The 23879-nt window shown below is 39.4% G+C and overlaps 2 protein-coding genes, 2 long non-coding RNA genes and 1 pseudogene across 8 annotated transcripts in view; 3 read left to right on the top strand and 2 right to left on the bottom strand.

The window, feature by feature from the left end:
- LOC131683341 (serine/threonine-protein kinase Pink1, mitochondrial) overlaps positions 1-8558 on the bottom strand; it is a 73183-nt gene extending 64625 nt beyond the window's left edge. For both annotated transcript variants that reach the window (XM_058965220.1, XM_058965221.1), the window contains exons 1-4: positions 8007-8558; positions 7833-7947; positions 7227-7778; positions 7000-7169 (exon numbers count right to left, since the gene is read on the bottom strand). In XM_058965220.1, coding sequence (XP_058821203.1) covers positions 7000-7169; positions 7227-7778; positions 7833-7947; positions 8007-8308 — 1139 coding nt within the window. In that variant the 5' untranslated portion in view covers positions 8309-8558. The remainder of the gene's footprint in view (positions 1-6999; positions 7170-7226; positions 7779-7832; positions 7948-8006) is intronic.
- The window catches only part of LOC131683342 (uncharacterized), an 88712-nt gene extending 79846 nt beyond the window's left edge, over positions 1-8866 (top strand). Inside the window, exon 4 of the mRNA XM_058965224.1 lies at positions 8535-8866. Within this exon, the coding sequence (XP_058821207.1) occupies positions 8535-8578 (44 nt within the window). The 3' untranslated portion in view covers positions 8579-8866. The remainder of the gene's footprint in view (positions 1-8534) is intronic.
- A 6646-nt stretch (positions 8867-15512) lies between these two features.
- On the top strand, positions 15513-16004 carry LOC131680478 (dnaJ homolog subfamily B member 6-B-like; annotated as a pseudogene).
- A 1429-nt stretch (positions 16005-17433) lies between these two features.
- On the top strand, positions 17434-19767 carry LOC131683337 (uncharacterized). 3 transcript variants are annotated; one of them, XR_009304504.1, is made up of 3 exons: positions 17434-17900; positions 17954-19117; positions 19178-19767. It is a non-coding gene; the product is annotated as an uncharacterized LOC131683337 (long non-coding RNA). The 3 variants fall into 3 exon arrangements; XR_009304502.1 differs by having other exon boundaries at positions 17954-19375; positions 19452-19767; XR_009304503.1 differs by having other exon boundaries at positions 17954-19547; positions 19608-19767.
- Positions 19768-19811: 44 nt separating this feature from the next.
- On the bottom strand, positions 19812-20605 carry LOC131683336 (uncharacterized). Of its 2 annotated transcripts, XR_009304501.1 has the most exons (4): positions 20560-20605; positions 20181-20494; positions 20015-20126; positions 19812-19951 (listed from the first exon to the last, which is right to left on the bottom strand). It is a non-coding gene; the product is annotated as an uncharacterized LOC131683336 (long non-coding RNA). The 2 variants fall into 2 exon arrangements; XR_009304500.1 differs by having other exon boundaries at positions 20181-20594.
- Positions 20606-23879: the final 3274 nt, after the last annotated feature.

Raw genomic sequence — 23879 nt, 5'->3', positions numbered from 1 at the left:
CTACTAACCCCCCATTCCCTCCACTTTTAAACCCATTCCACCAACATTTCAAAATATAATCACATGAAGATAACATTGAACTCATGCTGATTAAGCTAATTAAATACTATTCTTTTGCCTTTCTCATATAGAAAGGTTACGCAATTGCTCCAAAAACCGACTTTCTAACAAAAGTCTCATATAACATTCGACTCAGTTCGCCGAGATCGCAAAATATCTGTGTGTATGTATGTGTGTATGTGTGTATGCATGTATGTATGTATGTATGTATGTATGTATGTATGTATGTATGTATGTATGTATGTATGTATGTATGTGTGTGTATGTGTGTGTATGTGACCAAAAATGTCACTCATTTTTCTCAGAGATGGCTGAACCGATTTTGACAAACTTAGTCTCAAATGAAAGGTGCAACGTTCCCATAGGCTGCTATTGAATTTCTAATGGATCCGATTTCCGGTTCCGGAATTACAGGGTGATAAGTACGAACACGCAGAAAATGTCGATTTTAATAAATTCTGCAATGAATGTATAAAGGTGAAATTTTTTCCAAAATATGACCACAACTGCTTCGATTTGTAGTATTAGGTCACTAACATCCATTCAAAGTCTATTTGGCCACATTGGCCACCATCCTCAGTTCCGGAAGCCCCGGCGGAAGTATCTAAATTCAGAATAACATTCACATCGGTTTCTCGGAGATGGCTAGACCAATTCGACTAAACTTGGCCTCAAATGAAAGGTATTGTCCCCGTAAATGGCTATTTAATTTCATCCCGATCCGACTTCCGGTTCCGGAGTTACAGGTTGTGGCGTGCGATCACATAGCAAATTGTGAATATCCACTGATGCCATGCCGTTTTACCCAATGCGTTGAACAAAGATGGCAGACGCTGCTCTAACCAACGGCTGCAAATGGGTAGTGTGATTATACAAGCAAGACAAAAATAGGCTCATTACCCTACTATGATTTATTCTTTTGACTAACTTTAACTTTTTATTACTTTTTGTTTATAGAAATACATGAGTTAATGCTTGAATGTAATTTTTTGTTTTGTTTTGAATATATCACGCTTCAAATATATCACGCTAAAATACAGACCGACCGTGATATAATCGAAACATTACTGTAAAATGAAATGAAATAAAGAGCAGAGTTAGTACTGTTATTGAATATTAATTGAACAACACACATGTACCATGCAATAAAACTACTTTGAATCGTCTAAATGCCAGAGAATGATATATATTTACCATTAACGACAATTGCATTCCGTTAGAAGTTTCTCATGCTATGCTGGACAGGAATGGATGATTGACGTGCGTCGGTAAATTAATCGTACCTTCATTTATCCAATCCGAATGAATCGAATAGAATGCACGAATTGAACACCAGTAAAAAGTGACCAACGAATCCCAAGAAGGATCATTTAATTTACTGGCAACCTTACAGCGGCATTTAGGAAGCAGTTGGTGCGGCGTGTACGTTTCGGCGAATGTCTCAATAATGCTTTCGGAATTGTAAACATGACAAAACATTAACGTAAACGGTTTTGTGGGGTACATTTGTACTAGAGATGCACCGAATAGTACTATTCGGCTTTCAGCTGAATACCGAATATTTATTCGGCTTAAATCAAAATCGGCTGGTATTCGGTCGACCGAATATTCGGTGCATCTCTAGTATTTTGTATATATGTATCTTTCATTTTGTTTCTTTTAAATATATCATGAATATCAGACTATTGTTATCATATTCGGCCGAAAGTCGGTCGACCGAATATTCGGTGCATCTCTAATTTGTACCCCAAACAAACTTTAAGCGGGCACTGTTAAGTTGTTCAAATGCAACAAATAGGTTGTACCTGCTTTAATGGAAGTTTAATAATAATCAAATTGATTTATGATAAAGATTTGTGGTGTCACACCTGTATGATGAACTACATTGCGACTAAAACGATAAAAAGGCAGCGAAGTGAAAACGATAAATATAATTGCGTATCAGAGAAATAAAAAGGACAGTACTAGTAAATGATTGAATCCGATTGGACGCGTTTTCATTTCCGCTCGATTGTTCCGTCCCCAAATTGGTGGCCCTGACGTGATACCGGAAAACTCGATATTTTTCAAACGGAAACCAACGAAAAAAAAAAGTTCTTCTCAACGCTATCATAAAATGGAGCACAGTAACGCAAATCTGCCAGCCGCAGGTGCTGCTGCTGTTGCGGTGAAACTTCCAGAATTTTGGAAATCGGATCCTCTGATGTGGTTCGCCCAAGCCGAGGCCCAATTCGCCCTCGCTGGGATTCAGAACGATCAGACAAAGTTCTTCCACATACTGGCCAAAGTGGACCAATCGGTGCTCCGCCATATTTCCGATCTTGTCGCACAACCTCCAGAGGAAAACAAATACAAAGCAATTAAGGACCGACTAATCTCCAGTTTTGAGCTATCAGCGCAGGAAAAATTGGAAAAACTTTTGAGTTCTTGTGATTTGGGCGACATGCGTCCTACCCATCTCCTTGCTAAAATGCAAGAGCTTTCTGCTGGCTTAAATGTAAACGAGGAACTCCTTAAAATGCTGTTTTTGCAACGAATGCCACCGAGTTTCAAAGCTGTGCTATCCATCAGCGACGGTAGTCTAGCTAAACTTGCGGAGATGGCGGATAAAATGGGTGATTCCTCTAGTCCACATCAGGTAGCTGCCGCATCGTACCCAGCGACTCCAGGAAGTCTCCAGGATCTCGAAGCTCAGATCGCCGCACTCTCAGCAGAAGTTCGCCGGTTGAAAACCAACCCGGCCGGTAGCCGAAACCGAAGCCGTTCATCTTCTCGCCAGCAAGATGTCATCTGCTGGTACCACAGAAAGTTCGGTGCTAATGCTCAGCAATGCCGCTCGCCGTGTCGTTTTTTCAAATATAAAAAACTAGACACACTCTCACCTCAGACGGCGGAGATGGGAGCCCTTGCATCAAACAGCCGTCTAATAGTTTTCGATAGGTTAGCAAATAGGCGTTTCCTGATCGACACCGGCTCAGATCTTTCGATTATTCCTGCTACATCAAAGGAAAAAAATCAGTCGACTGCACCCTGGACACTTCATGCTGCAAATGGAAGTACTATCAAAACATATGGCAACCGTTTTATAACTACCGATCTAGGACTTCGTCGAAAGTTCACCTGGAATTTTATTATTGCTGATGTTACTACGCCCATCATCGGGGCCGACTTCCTGGCCGCCTTCGGAGTTATTGTCGACCTTAAGCATAATCGGTTGATCGACTCGAAGACTAATCTGCATTCGCTTGGGGGACTAACAACTACTGCTGTGCATAGTGTGACGACAATTAATATCGATCATCCATTTCGCGAAATGCTAGCGGATTTCCGAGAAATTACTCTACCCAACACTATGCACTCCGGATTGCATCATGATGTTACTCACCACATTCAAACAAAAGGACCTCCACAATCATGTAAAAGTCGACGATTAGCTCCGGACAAGTTGCAAGCCGCTAAGAAGGAGTTCGAATTGATGTGTGAACTTGGAATCTGCCGCCGCTCTAGTAGCTGTTGGGCAAGCCCTTTGCATTGCGTCCCTAAAAAAAGGTCAATGGAGGTTCGTGGGCGACTACAGGAAACTTAATGCCGTAACCATTCCTGATCGGTATCCGGTACCGCATATTCACGACTTGTTGAACGCCCTACATGGTAAGTCGATCTTTACTACTCTAGATCTCGAGCGCGCATACCACCAAATCCCAGTAGAGGAATGTGATATACCAAAAACAGCGGTAATCACCCCTTTCGGGTTATTCGAATTTACGAGGATGCAATTTGGTTTGTGCAACGCTTCGCAAACATTTCAACGTTTTATGCACAAAATATTCAGCGATTTGGATTTTGTTGTAGTTTTTGTGGATGACATCTGCATCGCCTCGACGTCCCCAGATGAACATCGAAGTCACGTACGAGCAGTTCTGGAGAGGCTTCAGAAAAACGGACTGGTTATCAATCTCGTAAAAAGTTGTTTTGCACAGGAAGAAGCCGAGTTTCTGGGCTATACCGTAAATAGAGATGGTATTCGACCCCTGCCGGAGCGAGTTGCAGCATTGCAAAATTTCAAGCTACCAACGACAGTCAAGGAGTTACGTCGTTTCCTAGCGTTGATCAACGGATATAAGCGTTTTCTTCCGCATGCCACGGACCAGCAATCTGCCCTGCGAGATTTGATACCTGGGAATCGAAAAAATGACACAAGAAAACTGAAATGGAATGAGCTAGCTTTGTCGGCATTCGAGAACTGTAAAAGAAGCATAGCAAACGCAACGCTGCTGCACTACCCAAATCCGACCAAGCGATTAGGAATGATGGTAGATGCTTCAAATACATCGGCCGGAGCAGTGCTACAGCAGCATGCAAACGGATTTTGGCAGCCGTTAGGTTTTTTCTCGGCAAAGTTCTCTCCAGCACAAATGAAATACTCCACGTTTGGGAGAGAGCTAACCGCGATAAAAATGTCCGTGAAATACTTTCGCTATTTCATCGAGGGTCGAAAGTTTACTATATTTACCGACCACCGCCCTTTAACTCACGCACTTGCTTCTACCAGCAACAATTATCTACCGCACGAAGAACGTTACTTGCAGTACATATCCCAATTTACGTCCGATATTCGGCACATTTGTGGGACGAACAACGAAGTTGCTGACGCTCTCTTTAGTGTGGATTCTATCGATGTTCCTGGTCTTCTCGACTGTCGCACGATTGTCACCGACCAGGCAAACGACGAAGAGCTACTAAAACTCTTGCAAGAGCCGTCTTCACTTCGTCTCGAACAACGAACACTTCAAGGCACATCGATACCAGTATATTGTGATGTTTCGATAGGAAATCGTATCCGTCCATTCATACCGAAAGGACATCGCCAGCTAGTAATGAAGAAACTACACGAACTTTCGCATCCCGGTATTCGAGGCACCCGGAAACTTATTACTGATCGGTTTGTATGGCCGTCAATTAACACAGATATAAAGAACTTCGTTAAAGGTTGTGAAAGTTGCCAACGTTCAAAAATCCATCGGCATACATGGGCGCCGCTACAGAAATTCAACCTTCCAGGCTCTCGATTTCAACATGTGCATATAGACATAGTGGGGCCATTACCAGTATCGAATGGAAATCGATACCTTCTCACGATGATCGACCGCTTTACACGTTGGCCTGAAGCTGTACCATTGTCCAACATAACAGCAGAGACAGTAGCCCGCGCGCTTTGCTCAGGATGGATTTCTCGTTTCGGGGTTCCGGAAAATGTGACAACCGATTAGGGACGACAATTCGAGTCTGAACTTTTCAGTGAATTAACAGTGCTTCTCGGGATAAATAGAATTCGCACAACAGCTTACCACCCTCAAGCAAACGGAATGATTGAGAGGTTTCACCGAACAATGAAGGCTTCCATCATGTGCGTCGATCCATTACACTGGAGTGATAAACTGCCTATTATTCTATTGGGATTACGAACAGTGTATAGAGACGAAATGCATAGTTCTTCCGCCGAGATGGTGTACGACCACCCATTGAAGCTTCCTGGCGAATTTTTCGAAACACATACAAAAGGAAATGATGATCGTACGGATTTCGTGCGTTTCCTCCGTCGTACGATACAAGAAATTAATCCAGCCGATGCATCGAACCACACTAAACAAAAGATCTTTGTTCCCAAAGACCTGACAACATGCGGTTATGTTTTTGTTCGAATAGATGGTGTCAAGCGCTCGCTTCAACATCCATACGAAGGTCCCTTCAAAGTCGTGCATCGAACAGAAAAATTCTTCAATGTCATCATCAACGGTAAGAAACAAACAATATCTGTTGATAGGATTAAGCCGGCATACATACTGAAAGAAGAAAATCAACAGCCCAGTGATGATGTCAAGACAAAAATTACACCTTCGGGACATCGTGTCCGCTTCTTGGTGTAACTAAGGGGGGCCCTGTGGTGTCACACCTGTATGATGAACTACATTGCGACTAAAACGATAAAAAGGCAGCGAAGTGAAAACGATAAATATAATTGCGTATCAGAGAAATAAAAAGGACAGTACTAGTAAATGATTGAATCCGATTGACGACGTTTTCATTTCCGCTCGATTGTTCCGTCCCCAAAGATTGCTTGCAGTTAAAATAAACTGTAACCATTGACTAAAAAGGGCGTTGTAGCCCGGGGACGATTTCACAAATCCCATATATTGAAATCATAAATTTGGTGGTACTGCTGTTGCCAGTTACCATAGCTAATTTAATACATGTGATAAATCATACAAAATTGCCTTGCAGGAATGGTTTTTGATACAAAATTAGAAATTTTGGTTAAGTACGACGGGCAAGGAAACTGTCACCATTAAGTTTTTTTTGTTTCCCCATGAGTTAGCGACCGATTTATTCTACTTTCCGGTTAAGATGTCGACGATTTGTAAGTTTCTCAAAACATTACAAATTCGACGTTCAATAATAGCAAACAAAAATGCGGATTCTACTCGCCAGTGATTCGTTTTGCCATAGACAGATATACCTCAACACGTATGGTGCTACTTCAGATTCGAGTGATTCTACTATTCTAAGATGAGCCTAGGGTGCCTAAAATTAAAAATCTTTGAGATCTTTTGTGGATTCTCCATATTAGCAAGTTAGGTTCGGATCGGGTTTCTGAAATTAAAAATTTTCGGGTTCGGGTTTTTAAATTTTAAAATTGTCGGGGTCGGGTCGGGTTCGGATTTTACAAAATTTTCATTCTCGAGTAAGGGTCGGGTCCGGGTTTTCTAATTTTAAAATGTTCGGGCTCGGGTCGGGTGCGGGTTTTTCATTTTTTTTTAATTTCGGGCTCGGGTCGGGTTTTGCAATTTTCAAGCTCTCGGGTTCAGGTCGAGTTCGGTTTCGAAAAAATTGAAACCCGACCATCTCTAGTAAAATCATATTTATACGTTATACACTTACGATTTCTCCCAATTGTCCATCTCGGTAGGATTTCTCCTTTTCGCTGGAACTGTTTCCTTGTGCATGGCCCTAAGAATTGCCATTGCATTACTTTGAATGTCGTAGTTGAACATCATCTTCAACGCCAGTGGATATTGTTCTAGAGAGGCCTGTAAGTTATACTCAAGTAGCTGCAAAACAATGATTCAAACTGAGTCGGTAGATGGTACATTTCAGTCGCACCTTACCGTCGTCGTGACACCGCTTGTCGTGGATCGTCTGTCAACATATTCATCGATGGCATCTGATAGTATTCTTGATCGCTGTTTGGAAAATGTTGAGCTATTAAAATGTACTCGAATATCTTTCGGAGTTTTTCTTTTATCTTCAGTTAGCGACTCTGATTTAAGCACCGTCTGTGGAATACTGTCATGCGCGATTTCATATAAACTTCTTTGTAGTGAAAGATGAACGTTTGGATAAAAATTGCGTGTTTCAGTAAATGAGACACGCAAGTTGTCCATACTGCTACCAAATTCGTGCATCGAGCGTCCCACATCTTGCATTGGAGACATAAGCTGTACCCTCGTTGTCGTTAAATTAATCTCCTCCGACGACCCAAGCATCGAAGTAGTCGAACTTTGTTTCTGCTTTCCTTTAAGAGCAGCAGCGTAAACTACTGCTGAACAGCCTTTTGCCAAAGGTGGCCCAACATCTAGATTGTTCAAACCTAATTCTCCGTCCAAATGTTTCTCGAGATCCTGCTCGCTCACTTTACTCTGGAAGCGGGCTACAGCGTTCTACAGTAAATATTGTATTAAAAACATTTAATAATATCGCTATCTAGAGGTCACCCTTATTTCCCAGCACACTGCTTCAAGTTGGTCGTCTTTCGTAAGCATGCCATCACCAGAAGCAAGGCTGATCCCAACCAAAGCAAGAAACGGTGCTGAATCACCAAACATAAGTCTGAAAGCAATGATCAATACTTTTAGAATACAACCTACCGTGCCAATGCTAAGTAGCACCTTTTGGTGGCTTGAGCCCGAAGCTCGGCCGAGTATGGATTTGTTACCCTATTCAACACATTGTCAACAAATATTCGTCTCGCTTGGCTGCCGAGACGAAGCAGGCCGTTGGTGCGAAGATTTTGTGGGCCTTCCCGAAATCGACTCCATTCATGTTGTTGGAGACCGCTGCCAGCTTTCAGCTCGCTGGAAATGCTCCGAAGGCGACCGTTGTCCAAAATGTTAATGTCTCGCTTGAAATAACACTGCACAAACAAGCGACCATGTTTATAAAGTCGAGTCGTTAGCAGACGAAACGACATTTTCTTTTGCGTAATATTCAATGTCCTGTTGGTGAAGCACCGACACCTGACAAACTGAACTGTATTTTTTAATTATCGGAAGATATATTATTCGACAATCACAAGTTCGCATCAAAACGAGCGTTTTCCGTTGGCCACACCAAATATTAAACTTGTGATACCAGACGTTTTGCTTCTTTTTCGCAGTAAAATATTCACAAAGTGTTAAATGTTTTTGTTTTTACAGCTGACTCACGGCCAGAGATGCCAGATACTTCCCAAAGAGAATAGTGAAAGAGACGCAGAGTGAAAATCAGTCAAAACGGCAACACTCCCCTTACGATGATTTCAACACTAGAATTTGGCAACCGTTTCCAAAGGCAGCACTTTAAATGACTCCTATTATATTTTGAAAACAAACCTTTTGTCGATCGTTGGATTTGTTTATCAAACGATTCGCATTTCGAAACAAAGAGATGAAATAATTCTAAAATTTTTTTTTACTCATACATAGACTCTAGAATGCACCTTACAATCACGATTGCACTAAATTCTGACGAAAATTCAAATTTTTTTTTCATAGATTTACAATACTTATCTCCTCCAACTCAGGCATGAGTAATGTTTATTTACATTGCACGATTGGTCTGCTCAATAAGGTATTTTTGGCTTCACACTATTCGTCTCTTTTCCTATTCTCTTTGATACTTCCCACAAAGTATCGATATTGACGTATCGATATTAAAAAAAATAATTTATCGATATGTCATAAGAATCGAACTTAATCGTGAAGCGAAATCACAAAGCTCTTGAAAGACTCATGTTATTACGCTGCATTTCAAGTATATTCCATTTCATCTAATGTGAAATCGTAAATCTAACGTTATGAAATCGTAAATCTAAAATTGTCCAAAAATCGTTTATATATTATTTATTGTTCCAGTATTCGTCATCAAGTGACCCAAGAAAAGCCAATTGTGACATTCGCGTAGCATTCATCATAATATCATAATAAAATCAAGTACCCATTAATGCGTAGAAAACTACTCATTTTCAATAAAAGTGGAATAACCCATTGAATGGGTAAAGCGTTTGCGTTTGCGTTGTTTTGTAAATGAGTACAGACCTTGTACGTTAACCTGGGTATGTTTCACCCATTATTTTTCGCAGAACTGCTACAACAAAATGCGTAAAAAATACCCATTCATGAAATTCGCGCCAGAATGAAAAATACTGTCAATAGAATTATTGCTGAATTAAAAAAAACATAAAATAACATTCATTTCACATTATTGTTTCCTTATAAAAGTATAGGAATCTAGATAGAAATCCTATTCTAAAACTACTCAACAAAATAAAACCGCCAACTGGATATATTTTTGATGCCTGGATCTTTTGGCTGCTCTAAAAATGCCGAACTGGCGCATATTTTCAACATCCTCAGTAGATTAAACAGACGTTGTTTTTGGGAGCATTGCCGAAATGTTCCGTTTCCGCCACGGACTCCGATGCAGGGCGATAATTTGCAGGTTCCACTACGATCCTTAGTTTGCAGGTTAACTCGCTTGAAATAATGCTTAAGGATTTTTCACCCATTATCAAGATCAATATACCCATTGACATTACCTCATCGAGTAGTTGTGAAATGGATTAAAAGTACTCATTGTTAGAAACAAAAAAATACCCATTTTTTGACAGCTCGAATAACTTCCGAAAATGGGCTATTTGAATACATAAAATGGGTAAAGTTTTTTTACCGTGTATATTGCTTACAAAAATCAGAAAGTTAACAATAACGTGATGAATGCATATTTTTACTGATTCTCCGAATCTCTACAGTGCCGTTGAACGACTATCAGGTTTATTTTTACTTTTTTTTGTATGGTTGATAAATTCACAAACGGAACGTTACAAAACGCTCAATTATCCCAGTAAACGAAATGGCGGACAGGCAGGATAAACTAGATGCTGACGATCGGTAGGCTATTGAAACGTTGTTCTAGGCTATCCACCGTAACTTGCCGTTTACTGTAAAAGTAGTGTGGGATCCTATTGCGAATATTATGACATTCTTCTTCAAAGATATTTATTATGAGTGATTTCATGAGTGTTGCCAGCTTTGATGAAACGTTTTCATTACAAGGAACGGACTGGTACGTTGTCTTGAAATATTCTCTCCAGTGCGATAAAAAACAAATAAACAACTTCCGTTACATACAATAGTGCTTCCCCATTAAAATCTTTAAGTATAGTATACTTTGTAAATTGTTTTAAAAATGGGGTCGTACTAATACATGGTGTAAAGCGTGCCTCACAAACAGTACAGTTTTTCGGGACACTCTTCAAAATGTATCCTGCAATATGGTACACTAGAATACGTTTTGAGTTTTCGAACACGCTATCGCCAAAAATCTGTTCAGAAAACTTTAATTCTACAAAATCCACCTGAAAAAGGAAGACATTTTAGACCCAGACTATATTTGGTGTTATCCACCTGGTTTACTTTCTCTTCCATCTGTTCATTATACTCTTTTTGATCTGATTTGATTTGTTTGATTAGCGGATGCCTTCGGTTAAGTTCATTAACCATTTTATATCGTCCGACTTATAAAATGATGAAGGAATTTCAGACATGAACTGTGATAAAGAAAGCAGCTTCAAGTTATCTTTAAATTGAAGAGCAGTTGGAAGTTATTCAAGCATTGTTCTTGCAATAAATTTACACTAAAAGTTCAAGTAATAATTAATTTCATTTTCCAACAATAAATGACGCAGTAAATTAGCAATAAATGTTAAATGCGTGGAAAAAAATGATTTGTTAAATAAAATTAAAAAAAAATTAAAGGGTTGTGTACAAGACACGACCGCAGATACATTGAAAATGCAGCATTATTAACCCTTAAATGCAAAAATAATTTTTTTCCATTATATATTCGTTCTAATAAGGACAGTTTGCTAATAACTATGTTTTGGGATACGGGACGAGAATCCTTTGAATCAATTCGAACCTTGTTGCGCCGGCGATTCGTTTCTGCCGCATACACACAGTAGAGATGGGCGAGTGAACCGCGAATCAATTAAAAGAATCGACTCTTCAAAAAGAGTGAATGAACCGCGATTCTTTTTTAAAGAACTGCGAATCACTGAAGGAGAAACAATTTATTAAAAACTCAACGAGAACCAAAAAGAACTGAATGAGTTTGCTATGCTCACAGAGAACAGACGTCCAACTTCAGCATTCAACTTGTGTAAAATCTCTAACGGTTTCGAAGGTAGTTTGGATATCTAAACCAGGTGCGCTACTGTCGTCATGTTTTTTTGTGGCTGAGTGCGACAGAATTGACAGCGGTTATTCCTATACCCAGTCAAACTTGTCCGGAAGCGATTCGGACTTCCAGCATGAATTCCAGCTCAAATGCGTCAACCGATAGAGTCGGAATCGGTTATTTTCTTTGAGCTAGATTCCATGCTGAATCCATCCAGGATTTCGAACCGGTTCCGGAATCGATTTGACGGATAGTTGGGATAGGTTGGTGTGGCGGCGCTAGTGTTTTTCGTATATTAATTCAATTGTTTACACACGTTTTTTAAATATTTTTGATCGATCATGGATGTCTGTTCTCTGTGCTATGCTTATGAATCACTCTAAAATAAACGAACACGATTAACACATGAGCTCTGTTTGTCTTACACGGAATAAAATATCAACTCATAACTAATTTAAATTTAATAATAGTTGTAATTTCAAGGGAGAAACCAATCTTGAAAACGAAACAATTTTTTGTGGAAAATGGCAATTTTTATTTCAAATGATTACAAAACTGTCTAAATTGAAAAATTATCTCGAAAATTCAACGTAGAGGCACAGAGAACAGACATCCATGATCGAACAAAAATATTTCAAAAACGTGTGTAAACATTTGAATTAATATACGATAAACACTAGCGCAGTCACACCAATCTATCCCAACTATCCGTCAAATCGATTCCGGAACCGGTTCGAAATCCTGGATGGATTCAGCGTGGAATCTAGCTCAAAGAAAACAACCGATTCCGACTCTATCGGTTGACGCATTTGAGCTGGAAATTCCCTCTAAGAACGGTTGGTTTCAAAATCGTCCAATGACGGACGTTCGTTGGACCAATTTGGTCAACGTCCAAATAACCGTTCAACGAACGTCCATCGTTGGACCCGTGTTGAACAATTTTGAAACAAATTTTTGGACGTCTCAGTGGGTTATGCTGGAAGTCCGAATCGGTTCCGGACTAGTTTGACTGGGTAGATGAATAACCGCTGTCAATAGACCTTTCTCGTCCGACCTAATCCCATTTTTTCTTATTTTTAATCGAAAGATTGCACATTTTTAATAATATTTCCGCTAAAATGAGACATTTAGGAGCTATCGTGATTTTTTGATGATTTTTTTAAATTTGAAAAAATGCAAGAATGTTGAATATTTTTTTCACCTTTGCAAGAATGGTGGGACTCAAAATGTGTGTTTGGGCAGCACTGTTTTGTATATTTTTGTTTGAGTTCTTGGCAACGCGGTAAATGAAGTGGTGAGTTGCGGTACAAAATTCATTTATAATGTAAACAAACTAAAGTGAACCTCTCGCTGTAGAACATTGCATGAAAATGTTTAACCTCACTTTTTTGACAGTTCGGAGAGCTTGTTTACATGGTCTTGGATTTTTTTTTAATTCGATCATAGTATGAAAAACTCAGCTCAGCTTACTTCTTACACATGATTCGTTGAAGTAAGCAATTTCTAGCCAAACATTTGAAAAAGGCCTACTGCCAAATGCATACAAATCGAATTTTTATGTTCTCCATTGAATCCAGGGACAGAACCTGCAAATAGATGTTGTCTTCTTAATTTTTTGTTCATTTTATGTTTTGTCTCGCATTGGCTGCATTTCACAGTTCCCCTTAGCTGCATTTGACGTTAGATTTTTTCATATCCGCATGTCCCGTCTCAATTAAAAACTATCTATCCGATCATGTACATAACGCAACAATGGATTATGAAGAGTTTTGATAACGATTCTATCACACTTTATAAAAGGGCCTGGCTCATATAAAAGTACTAACTAGCAATACATTTATTATAAAATGATTATAAAGGATTATTATAACTGATTACAAAAAAAAATAAAAGCAGTGGAATCCCTAATAAAAAAATATAATACACGAACTTTAACCCATATAGTGCAATGATTATTGTTTGGATGATACCCTGAATAGGTCGTTAGGCTCTTGAATCATAAGATGTTTATTAGGGATACCTACTCAATGAATTAAGGGGTGATGTAAAGTGCTCAAACCGAAGGTAATTTTGTTTTACGATTTTGAAGGCAAGGCAACAATGGACCTCTTGTGTAATGTATAAAAAAAGTATTTTTCAGTCACGCAGAGTTACACATACGAGTTTCCAAGAGTAGATGTCAAACTATTTCCACGCGGAGCGCCACGGCGGACATGATAACTCTCCATAAAATTGTCTGGAACAGGAAATTTAGTAAGATTTATAAAGTTTCGACTTGTAGTTCTTCGATGAACAAAAAAAAAAAAAACAAAAAGAAAATAGTTTGAATTTCGGAAAATGACATCATAAAAACTGAAATAGATTATATATTAATGTAACAATCGCTCACTTTTTTTTCAAAATAATGTGGAGAAAACTTTTTTTATTCAGTTTTCCGTGGTTCATCGACTTGCTACACATATTATGCATTCACATTAAAATATGATGTCAATCCGCTGAATAGTTTATGAGTCATCGTGTCTGCCAATTTGAAAAATGCGGTTTCGAAACAAACCCCTGTTAAATTGTCGATTGATTGAAATTGCAGCAAATACGCGCGAGGAATGCATGGCTGTTTAAAACAAAACAAGTTCAGCGTGGCCACCGATTTTTTTACTCACTACAACAGACTCCCCCATTAATCGAAACTACAACTGCTTTAGGCCTAACTTTTCCATAATTTACATACAGAGCCAATCTGATTTTATAAAGTTCAATATGGTCATCAAATCAGATTAACTTTTATAACTTTTAGTGTAATATCAGACCTTAAAAGAATTTTTTGCAATCAAACGAAATAAAACAGTAACAGCTTTTTAAATAGGATCATAACGAATTTGACCAAAACTTCTTTTGTCTATGTTTACGTTTGGCAGTTAGGCCTTTTTCAATTGTTTGGGTAGAATTCAGTTTATGTTTTCGTTGTTAATTTGCTAATTTATTGTCAACTATTGTACACGGTAACCTGTTGTTGCGATCAATTTAATTTGGTTTGTTTTGTTGCTGAATTACAAGGTTAGTTACAAAGCATTTTGATAATATATGGTAATTGATGACCTTTACACCCCATTCTAGGTCCGCACCAGTTGCAGCTGTTTCGCCCCGTCCGGCGATGGTCCAGCCTGCACCGCACTCGGCCGTCGGTACCTCAATGGCAACCACCAACCAGAGACTTGGATTAAAGGCTAAAACGTCAGCCACGGCCGGTGGTGTTGCAATCGGTTTTGCCGTCGGTCACAACGTTGGACATGCCCTCGGCGGAATATTCAGCGGTTCCGATTCGAAGGAGGCAGTTCCAGTAGCAGCCTGTCTTCGATTCTGCAATACGCAATTGTGACGAGGCTAACACTCCGATAAGACCATGCTCGAGGGAGATAAAACGGTTCTGCTCCTGTGCCTAAGGACAGGCCGATTTGACCCAGCGCGAAGGTTTCAACGAGGCGCTCAGGTATAAGTAACAGTCCCGCAGAATAAGATACATAGCAAAATTATCCAAAGAATAAGAGCTGGCAGCCGAAGCGAAGTATCATACATCATCACATACAGAGAAGCAATATACAGAACGCAGCGTAATTCCTCAAAATTTTCATAGCGGAATTTAGTCAACCGAAATTGTAGTCATCAGTCGAGAGAGAGACTGATAGGTTATCAGCAGCAACCAGGAAGTCGAAATCTCGCAGCGGTTTTGCGTATCCTAAAGTGAAGTAGAGTGCCTTAAGTTATAACGAATATCGGTTAACAATGGTAGACTATTACAAACTGCCGGATGTGACCTGAACCGCCACCGATGTGGAAATCAAAAAGGAAAACAAAAAACTAGCGCTACAATGGCACTCAGATAAAAATCCAAACAATTCAGCAGAATTGAATCGGCGATTTAAGGAGATCCCCGAAGCATATGAGGCGCTATCAGATGAAAAAAACGTCGCAGCTATGACCAGTACGGCAAGGAGGGTCTGATGGCCAACGGTTCCGAGTGGTACCACCATAACACACGGCACTGGTGGTACAATGGCGGTGGTATCAACGACGAGTTTGATATCTTTGACGGATTCCCGTTAACGTTCCGCAACCCAAAGGAGGTGTTTAGGAAGTTCTTCGGTGGCTAACCGTTTGAGGAGTTTTTCAGGGTAACATACCACCATAATGGGCATCGGTCGAATAAAATCAGCAATGGACCGCGACTTTCACACACGCAGAACGTAATCAGATCGCCGTTTACGCCACCCTTCGTGAGCTTCAACCTGGATCCAATGGCGCACCGAGGCGGCGGTTTCACCTCGACATCGGAGTTTAGCGTCGGCAGTGGTCCGGTGAAGCGGACGTCCACCTCGACAAAAAAATCTATTTACTTATTGCTAATACTTGACTACCATGAAAAATCGTTCATGCAAGGTAAATAAATAAACAAAGCGATCATCACATACTAAAACGTCCAAATTTTCTGCTTCTTAACACCGGTGCTAAGAAGTGTCCGAACAATAAACACACTTTTCTCTCAAAAAATATTTTTCCGACCAATTCTTCAGTGATTTAGCAGGGTAGGTAACATTCAAGTATAATATTTTACATTTTATTTACCTTTGAATCGATAAAAAGTGATGCGCACTGTTTGGAACCGAGGATAATCGATAACGCAAAGGTTAACTTTCCGGTTGATCGGCAACGACTAAAGGCTAGTTTACAGTTATTAAAACGTGTGACGGGATTTGGGTCGCTGTGTATTTTAAATGCAGCTCGGGATTTAAAATCCCATGACGGGAAATGAGTCTCATTAAAATGAGTTTTCCTGAAGTGTAAACCCAACCGCGGGAAACATCACGGGATTTTAAAACTCTCCACAAAGAAATCCGGCCGGGAACAATTTCAACACAAATTGTTTCCGACGGGGAAAATAGTATTTTTATAGGGTTTGCAATTTGCCGCAAGTTTGATTTTGTTTGTATTTTTAAGAAGGAGCAGAGTTATAGTTTGACAGTTTGGAGAGATCTCGACGGGAAATTTTCCCTGATCAAATCCCGCGACCCATTTCTCGTACTGTAAATTAAACTTAAGGACATTCGTAGCGTATACGTTTGGCTTATCAGAGGGAAACTAATAGAAATAAAAAGATCCGTTCACCGATGGTATTCCCGGTCGGAAGTGATTGAAATTGTTGCTCAGAACTCAATATATCTCCGTGAATCCATACTAGTGCGCTATCGAAGCAACGGACAAGTGTAAAGTATGTTGATTTTCTTTCAAAGAGCATCGAAAGTATTCACTCAAGCGAAAAATAATGTTTTTGACAGGTATATGAATGAATTATTTTAGCATCAGTGATGCCAGGTCTATTAAGCAATAGCCAACAGTAAAAATATAAAAGTCTGCAGATTGACACAAAAATCTTCAATAAATTTTACATAGAAATGTAGTGTGTTGATAGTTTAAATGATCAAAAATGTTGAAGGCTGCTTAAAATTAGCTGGCACAGGCTTTGTTCTGCAAAATATTTCTAATCTGCAAAAGATCTGCAGCGAAATAGCAAAATCTGCAGATTTACTAATATATATGCAGATTTGGCATCCTTTTACTATTCCCCACAGGAAATTCATCCAAATGGTGTAAAAATACGGGGAAATAAGGCAAGATAGGTATTCAGAATATGGGGTTAAATGAGCAGTTCGCACTATTTTTGATTTTTTGAATAGTTAGAGGTACCAAATCATCGCGGCAATATGCAGTAACGAATCGGGGATAAAAAAGGAAGCATTCTAGCATATAAATTTTTTTGACGAGAAAGGTCTATTCTGTCGAACTCAGCCACAAAAAACATGACGACAGTAGCGCACCTGGTTTAGATATCCAAACTACCTTTGAAACCGTTAGAGATTTTACACAAGTCTAATGCTGAAGATGGACGTCTGTTCTCTGTGGTAGAGGTAAGGTATCTTGCACAAAGAATATGTATGTAAAGGTTGAAATAAATCGATTAAGTAGTTTTTGAATGACAGTGATACCGCAAATCGTGTTTTTCCAGAGACATTCTACAAAAAGTTTCGTCGCCGAGCCGCTTGTCGATATTTATGTTATTGAAATGATACAATATAATCAACGACACGACATGAAACTTAGTGCAACATCTCTAAGAAAAAGTGTTCAAAACATTTTCCGCCAGTTACCACTATATTGAGTAGCCCCCCGATGCAAACCAAAAAATAATTTCTCCAGCAACTCTTCTTTGTTTATTTGGTATTCAGATTCTGTTGCTGTAAGCAACAATGTTTACAGCATAGTAAATAAGAAAAAAAATATCCAGTAACGGATTCGTAAGTTCTGTCTATTATTCTATATTTCTGGGGTAATTTGAAAACATTTCCAGGTTTCGGCGCAGCTAGTTTTGATAGATTTATCAAAGGCCAAGTTGGCACTATCACCGAATAATTTTGCCTGGTGGAGCAGCAAGTTCGACGTGTCCTGGTAGACGAGATTAGTGAAAAGTTTGCCCCGGATCGTCCGTGACTATCTGGACATACACACAGGTTATATTAATTTTCAAAAATAATTGTCAACTATTCGCAGCATGATAACGAGTCAGCGCAGAGCGAGACATATAAGGAGTTTAGTCTAATTGTTTTGCACAATTGTCGTATTCTCTCGTGGAAAGTACGTTAGACTACTGAGAGAGCGTGGTGGAAATGGTTAGTCAAGTTGAATAGATATGAATGAATAGCGTGCATCAAACATTAAATGTCAGCAAGGAATAGAGACACCAAAACTGGACGATAGATTGGAGGACCTAGACGGCTGAACCTACCGGCCCGAAACTTAGCATGGAACGGCAATCCAACTCGTAGAAGAAGCACGTAAAATAGCTAAGAATGAGTGCAAACATGCTAATCCCGCAGCGGCTTAGACTGCGCTACTAGGAATACCAAGAATTGCGTTTTACATAAGCCTCTATGCAAGCCCAGGTTTACCGATATATTAATGCCATCAGAAAAAAATCTGCTAAAGGATAAACGTAACCATGAAATAATTACATACACTGATTAATTAAAGAAAATTGATTTTGGAGCCGTCGTTTGTTCTTTTGAGCGGAGATTTCTTTAATTTGACTAAGAAGTACGCAACAATGAAGTCGGAAGTGGTCTTTCGCGAAAATGTCAGAATCGAGGCTAACTTGCGGCTAATATTTCACCCTAGAATCATGTGGAACTTTCTAGCCATGTGTTAGGTTTTCAATGTATGGAAATGAAATATGTATTTTGAGGAAGACAGCAGAGGTGCCGGTATCATTTGAGATTCTAGATCGAAACAGGAAGCGAAATTACATGAGAATGGACCGACAAAGACGGCGGTATTGCTTGTGGCAGCTGCGCTCGAAGGACAAATGTATGAAGGTTTTACCACAGAGAACAGACATCCATTATCGAACAAATATGTTAATAAACTTTTGAATGAATATACATTAAAGCACTAGCGCCGCTACATTGGTGCAGATAACTTAACTACCATATCGAAAACGTTAGGGATTTTTACATAAGTTGAATGCTGAAGATGGACGTCTGTTCTCTGTGGTTTTACTGTTCATTTTAAATTTCAGCTGTTAACAGCATGCAGTCGACCGTCAAGGAAACACTAGACATCACCGTTTTCGGCGCTGCGCAAAAGGTCGTGCGAGTATTACAAACAATATCAACAAAGGACTGCCAGGATTGACGGATAGCGGTTTTCATCTGTCGTGGAAGTTAACGTCCGTATAAGGCTCCCTCAGTTGTTAAGAACGAAGAGAATCAAGAGGGTGATAAAACTAAGGCTTTTCCAATTGTTTCCTGACAGAAATTCTGACTATTAATGCTTCATCTTTTCGTTCACAGTATCGATCACTTGCTTGGGCCACACCAGGTAAAAATTGGTCGATCGATTGGAAGGAATCGGATTTCCGAAAACAGTGTATTTTTTTTAAATCAATTGTACTGTCGCGAAGCCACCATGCAGGACATCAAGCGACTCATCAATTTTACCCGTTTCAGGCAGATGAATACCAAGACCCCCCGAAACCGTGTCATTTTATATTTTGGTGTTGAGCTTATGAAGAATATTGTACAGCGAAACAAACGATTTATTCACTGATAAATATTCTATAACGAAAACTAGATCTTTCTTCATATTTTATTGACATATTGTAGTGTAATAATATAGAGCAGATTATAATAATTTGATCCTATTTATCTTAATTTATTTTATTTCATACTTAGTCAAGCCAGGAAACTATTTGGCTGCCAGTTCGTTCGTCTGATAAATTTACGTATTAAACGCAGTCTGATCAGTACCGGTTTTCTCATTCGAATGTCGATATATATTCGATTTGCTTCACCTAAATTGAGATGTTTGTAATTGGGTTTTGACGAGAGTATTTTAAATGTCGGAATTTACTTACATGAAACGATATCTGCCGGAATACTAAACCCTTTAGTGATTTCTTTGCAGTGTTACTCGTTTTCTAACTCGATTTGAGCTTTTTAGTTCAGCGCAATAGTCTGTATAATATACTGTAAAAATGAATCGATCTGGTAAAAACGTAACCTATGCGTAAGCGATCCAACCTTCGAAAATATGACGGTAATCTTTTCACTATCCTGGCCTGGTACTGTTCGACGGACCAATCTCGACCGAGTCACTCTGCATAGACACATCCGATATGGATGTCGTAGGAGATGTGATACCAACTTCATCTTGTGTAATTGTATATTTTGATTTCCTTGAAATTAGTTAAATTTTGCTGCCGTTGATTTATTTGTTGTCCTCCATTTCGGAGTCAAATATTATGACGGGGGTGCTATTGTTAGACACTTTTTAGAAGGTGTGGTAATAAGTTCACGGTCACAAAACTGCTTGTAGCTAATTTCTTCGGTAATTTCTAAAATAGTGACGGATTATTACTAAACGACTTTTGAAAAGCTAACGAGTTGTTTTGTAATAAACTTGTTTTTTTTTTCTGCGTAACCATGGATTGCAACGGTATCCAACCAATAAGTTATATGAAATAAATAAAAGATTATTAAGTGTTGCTGGTTTTATTAATTTACTATCAAAATGTCATATTTGACATTACCAGTTACCTGAGTCACTGAGGGGTAGTCGTATTTGCGATACACTTTTAGAATGCAAGTGTCTAGTCGTGTCGTTGGTATAACATTGGACTTCACTGTAAAAGGTTTTCATTGTTCTGTCACAATGACATTGTTTCGTTACTGTTCTATTTGATTGTCAAGTTCATCCGAGAAAACCCCGCTTAAAATAACCTAAGTTCCGCTTTGGCTTCAATTCTTTAAATAAATTCAAACACATTATTCATTGATTAAATAGCATTTAATAAATTAGATGAAATAATGTGTGAAATGGTTTTCGCTAGGATGTTCCGTTTGCCACGATAAAGTTGCTTAATTTTTCATTCAGCACGAATTTATTTTGTAATTCGATCAAAGCTACTCAAAGTTACAGCAAATATTCCGGTTGCCAGAAAACAATAAATAGTCTGTATTCCACGCAGTGATGCGCATTCCTCTGTACGGGACTCTATATTGTACACGCAGAATTTTATTTATGCATCGATAGCATACTTTTCTATCGGCTCTCGTTTCTTCTGCTGTAAATTTTATGCTTTGGACATATTCGGTCTATCCACTCATTGAATGCTTACTAAAAGTATATGCATGAAAATGCATAAAAATCACAGCAGAAGAAAAAAGACGGGAATAGAAAGAATGCTAACTATGCATATTTTTGTTTCTCAGTGTATACAGACTAGTAACACGCAGAAGAATCAGGCCTTTTTGAATCAACAAAACTTTTTGTTGAATCTAAAACGTGGCGAATGACTGTTTCAAACTGAAATGGGCGTTTTTCAAAAGCATGTATTTGGTTTAGTTCAACAAATACTTCTATTTACATTTTAAATAGAAACATTGTTGAATCAAAATAAAATTTGTTAGATCTAACTGATCCCTTTGTTAAAAACCAACAGAATCTTTGTTTAATTTCAACTAAATTTGAGTTGTTCTCTCTTTTGGTTGATACAAAATATTTGTTTTTGTTCCTTCAAACTTGTTTGTTCGGTTGAACCACAGAGAACAGACATCCATGATCGAACAAAAATATTTTTAAAAAATCGTGTGTAAACATTTGAAATAATATACGATAAAAACTAGCGCCGCCACACCAACCTATCCCAACTATCCGTCAAATCCATTCCTGAACCGATTCGAAATCCTCAATGGATTCAGTATGGAATCTTGCTCAAAGCAAACAACCGATTGCGACTCTATCGGTTGATGCATTTGAGCTGGAATTCATGCTGGAAGTCCGAACCGGTTCCGGATTGTTTGACTGTGTAGAGGAATAACCTTTGTCAATTCTGTCGAACTCAGCCACAAAAAACATGACGACAGTAGCGCACCTGGTTTGGATATCCCAACTACCTTCGAAACCGTTAGAGATTTTACACAAGTTGAATGCTGAAGATGGACGTCTGTTCTCTGTGGTTAAACTTAAGATGATTTTGTTGTTTCAAACGAAATATTTGTTGAAACTACTGAAAAGCCAACAAATGAATTAGTTGGTAATTTCAACCAACAGTATTGATTGAATCAAACCTGAATCTTGTTTGTCACTATATCAAACGGGAAAATTGTTATTTAAAACCAAAATTTATTTATTTTTACTATTTTTTTCTGCGTGAATCCCTAGCTATTGCCCAGTTAAGCTCAGCCGGAAATGAACCGGAACTCTGGCTGGTTCTAGTTCGTATTCCGGCTCCAGTGACACAACCGATTCTAGTTAGAATCGGTTGTGTCACTGGAGCCCGTATACGAACTGGAACCAGCTAGAATTCCAGTTCATTTCCGGCTGAACTTTACTGGGTGGATACAGGCCCAGTGAGAAAATTTTCTGGCAGAGACCGCTCTGCTAGATTTCTGTAAGTCTTGGTTTGGCAGCCCTGTCAGATTTCTGCGCGTATCTTGTCGGGTTAGTTGAGCTAGGGCGAACTCGGTTTCGCTCGCGTTTTCTGGCAAATTTTGACAGGAACCGAGCTAAACCCTGGCATAACTCGGACATAAACTGTGCAAAGATCCTGGCAATTCCTACCTGGTAGAATTTAGCACGAATCGAGCAAAACATCTGACAAAGATGTGGCAGGAAGCGTGCAGAGATCTTGGCAGTACATTTCTGACTGGATTCTGGATAAAAGTGAGCAGCATTGGTTGGTTTAACCGCTTCTGTCAGAAACGGTTGTTGCATTTGAGCGAATTCGTTGCCAGAATTCTCGCACAAATCGCGCAAAATGCTCGCAGAAATTCTGCCAGTATCAATTTTGCTTTGCTAAACTTTTGCTAACTTTCTGCTTGCCACGCTGACCGGGGGGTGGCATTACGCATCTCGAAATGAAAGGTTTATTGTATGCAAGCTTGTATGAAAAAGTCGATTCGAAATGGTTCAATAATGTGACATTATTGAACCATTTCGAATCGACTTTTTTACAGCTGTGCCATAAAATTACTGTGTGATGAGATAAACAAACTCAGCACACAGACCAGAAAGAAGAAGAAGAAGAATCGACTTTTTTATTCATACATTAAAAGGGGCCCATATTATTGGCTCGAATCAAAACTCGTCGAAATGTCAATTGACGATAGGTTCATCCGGAGTGTTCATTTGTGTTTACATTTTACTAGTGTTGCCAATTTTATTTTGTGTCCAGCACCCAATGTGGCTGCGCCACATCGCTTTTGCGCGCGCTGTCCGACTTCGCTACCGCTCAGTCGGACTTAAACTAGGGATAGCCCCTATGTTTGAGTAAGCCGGGCAAACGAGTGGGTCACAGGTTCGCTTGTTTCCGACGGCGGGTCGGTGGCCACCTCGCCCGGCGGATCCTCAGCGGCTTTGCGCCGCTTCGGTTCCTAGGCCTCGGTTATTCGGCTAGGCCGCATCGAAATGGTACCCCTTGAACATTCTGACACAGGGAACAGACGTCCATCTTCAGCATTAGACTTGTGTAAAATCTCTAACGGTTTCGAAGGTAGTTTGGATATCTAAACCAGGTGCGCTACTGTCGTCACGTTTTTTTTGTGGCTGAGTTCGACAGAATTGACAGCGGTTATTCATCTACCCAGTCAAACTAGTCCGAAACCGTTTCGGACTTCCAGCATAATTTCCAGCTCAAATGCGTCAACCGATAGAGTCGGAATCGCTTGTTTTCCACGCTGAATCCATCCAGGATTTCGAACCGGTTCCGGAATCGATTT

The sequence above is a fragment of the Topomyia yanbarensis genome, chromosome 2, assembly GCF_030247195.1.
Source record: "Topomyia yanbarensis strain Yona2022 chromosome 2, ASM3024719v1, whole genome shotgun sequence".
NCBI lineage: Eukaryota > Metazoa > Arthropoda > Insecta > Diptera > Culicidae > Topomyia > Topomyia yanbarensis.
This window is presented reverse-complemented; position numbering and strand designations above follow the sequence as displayed.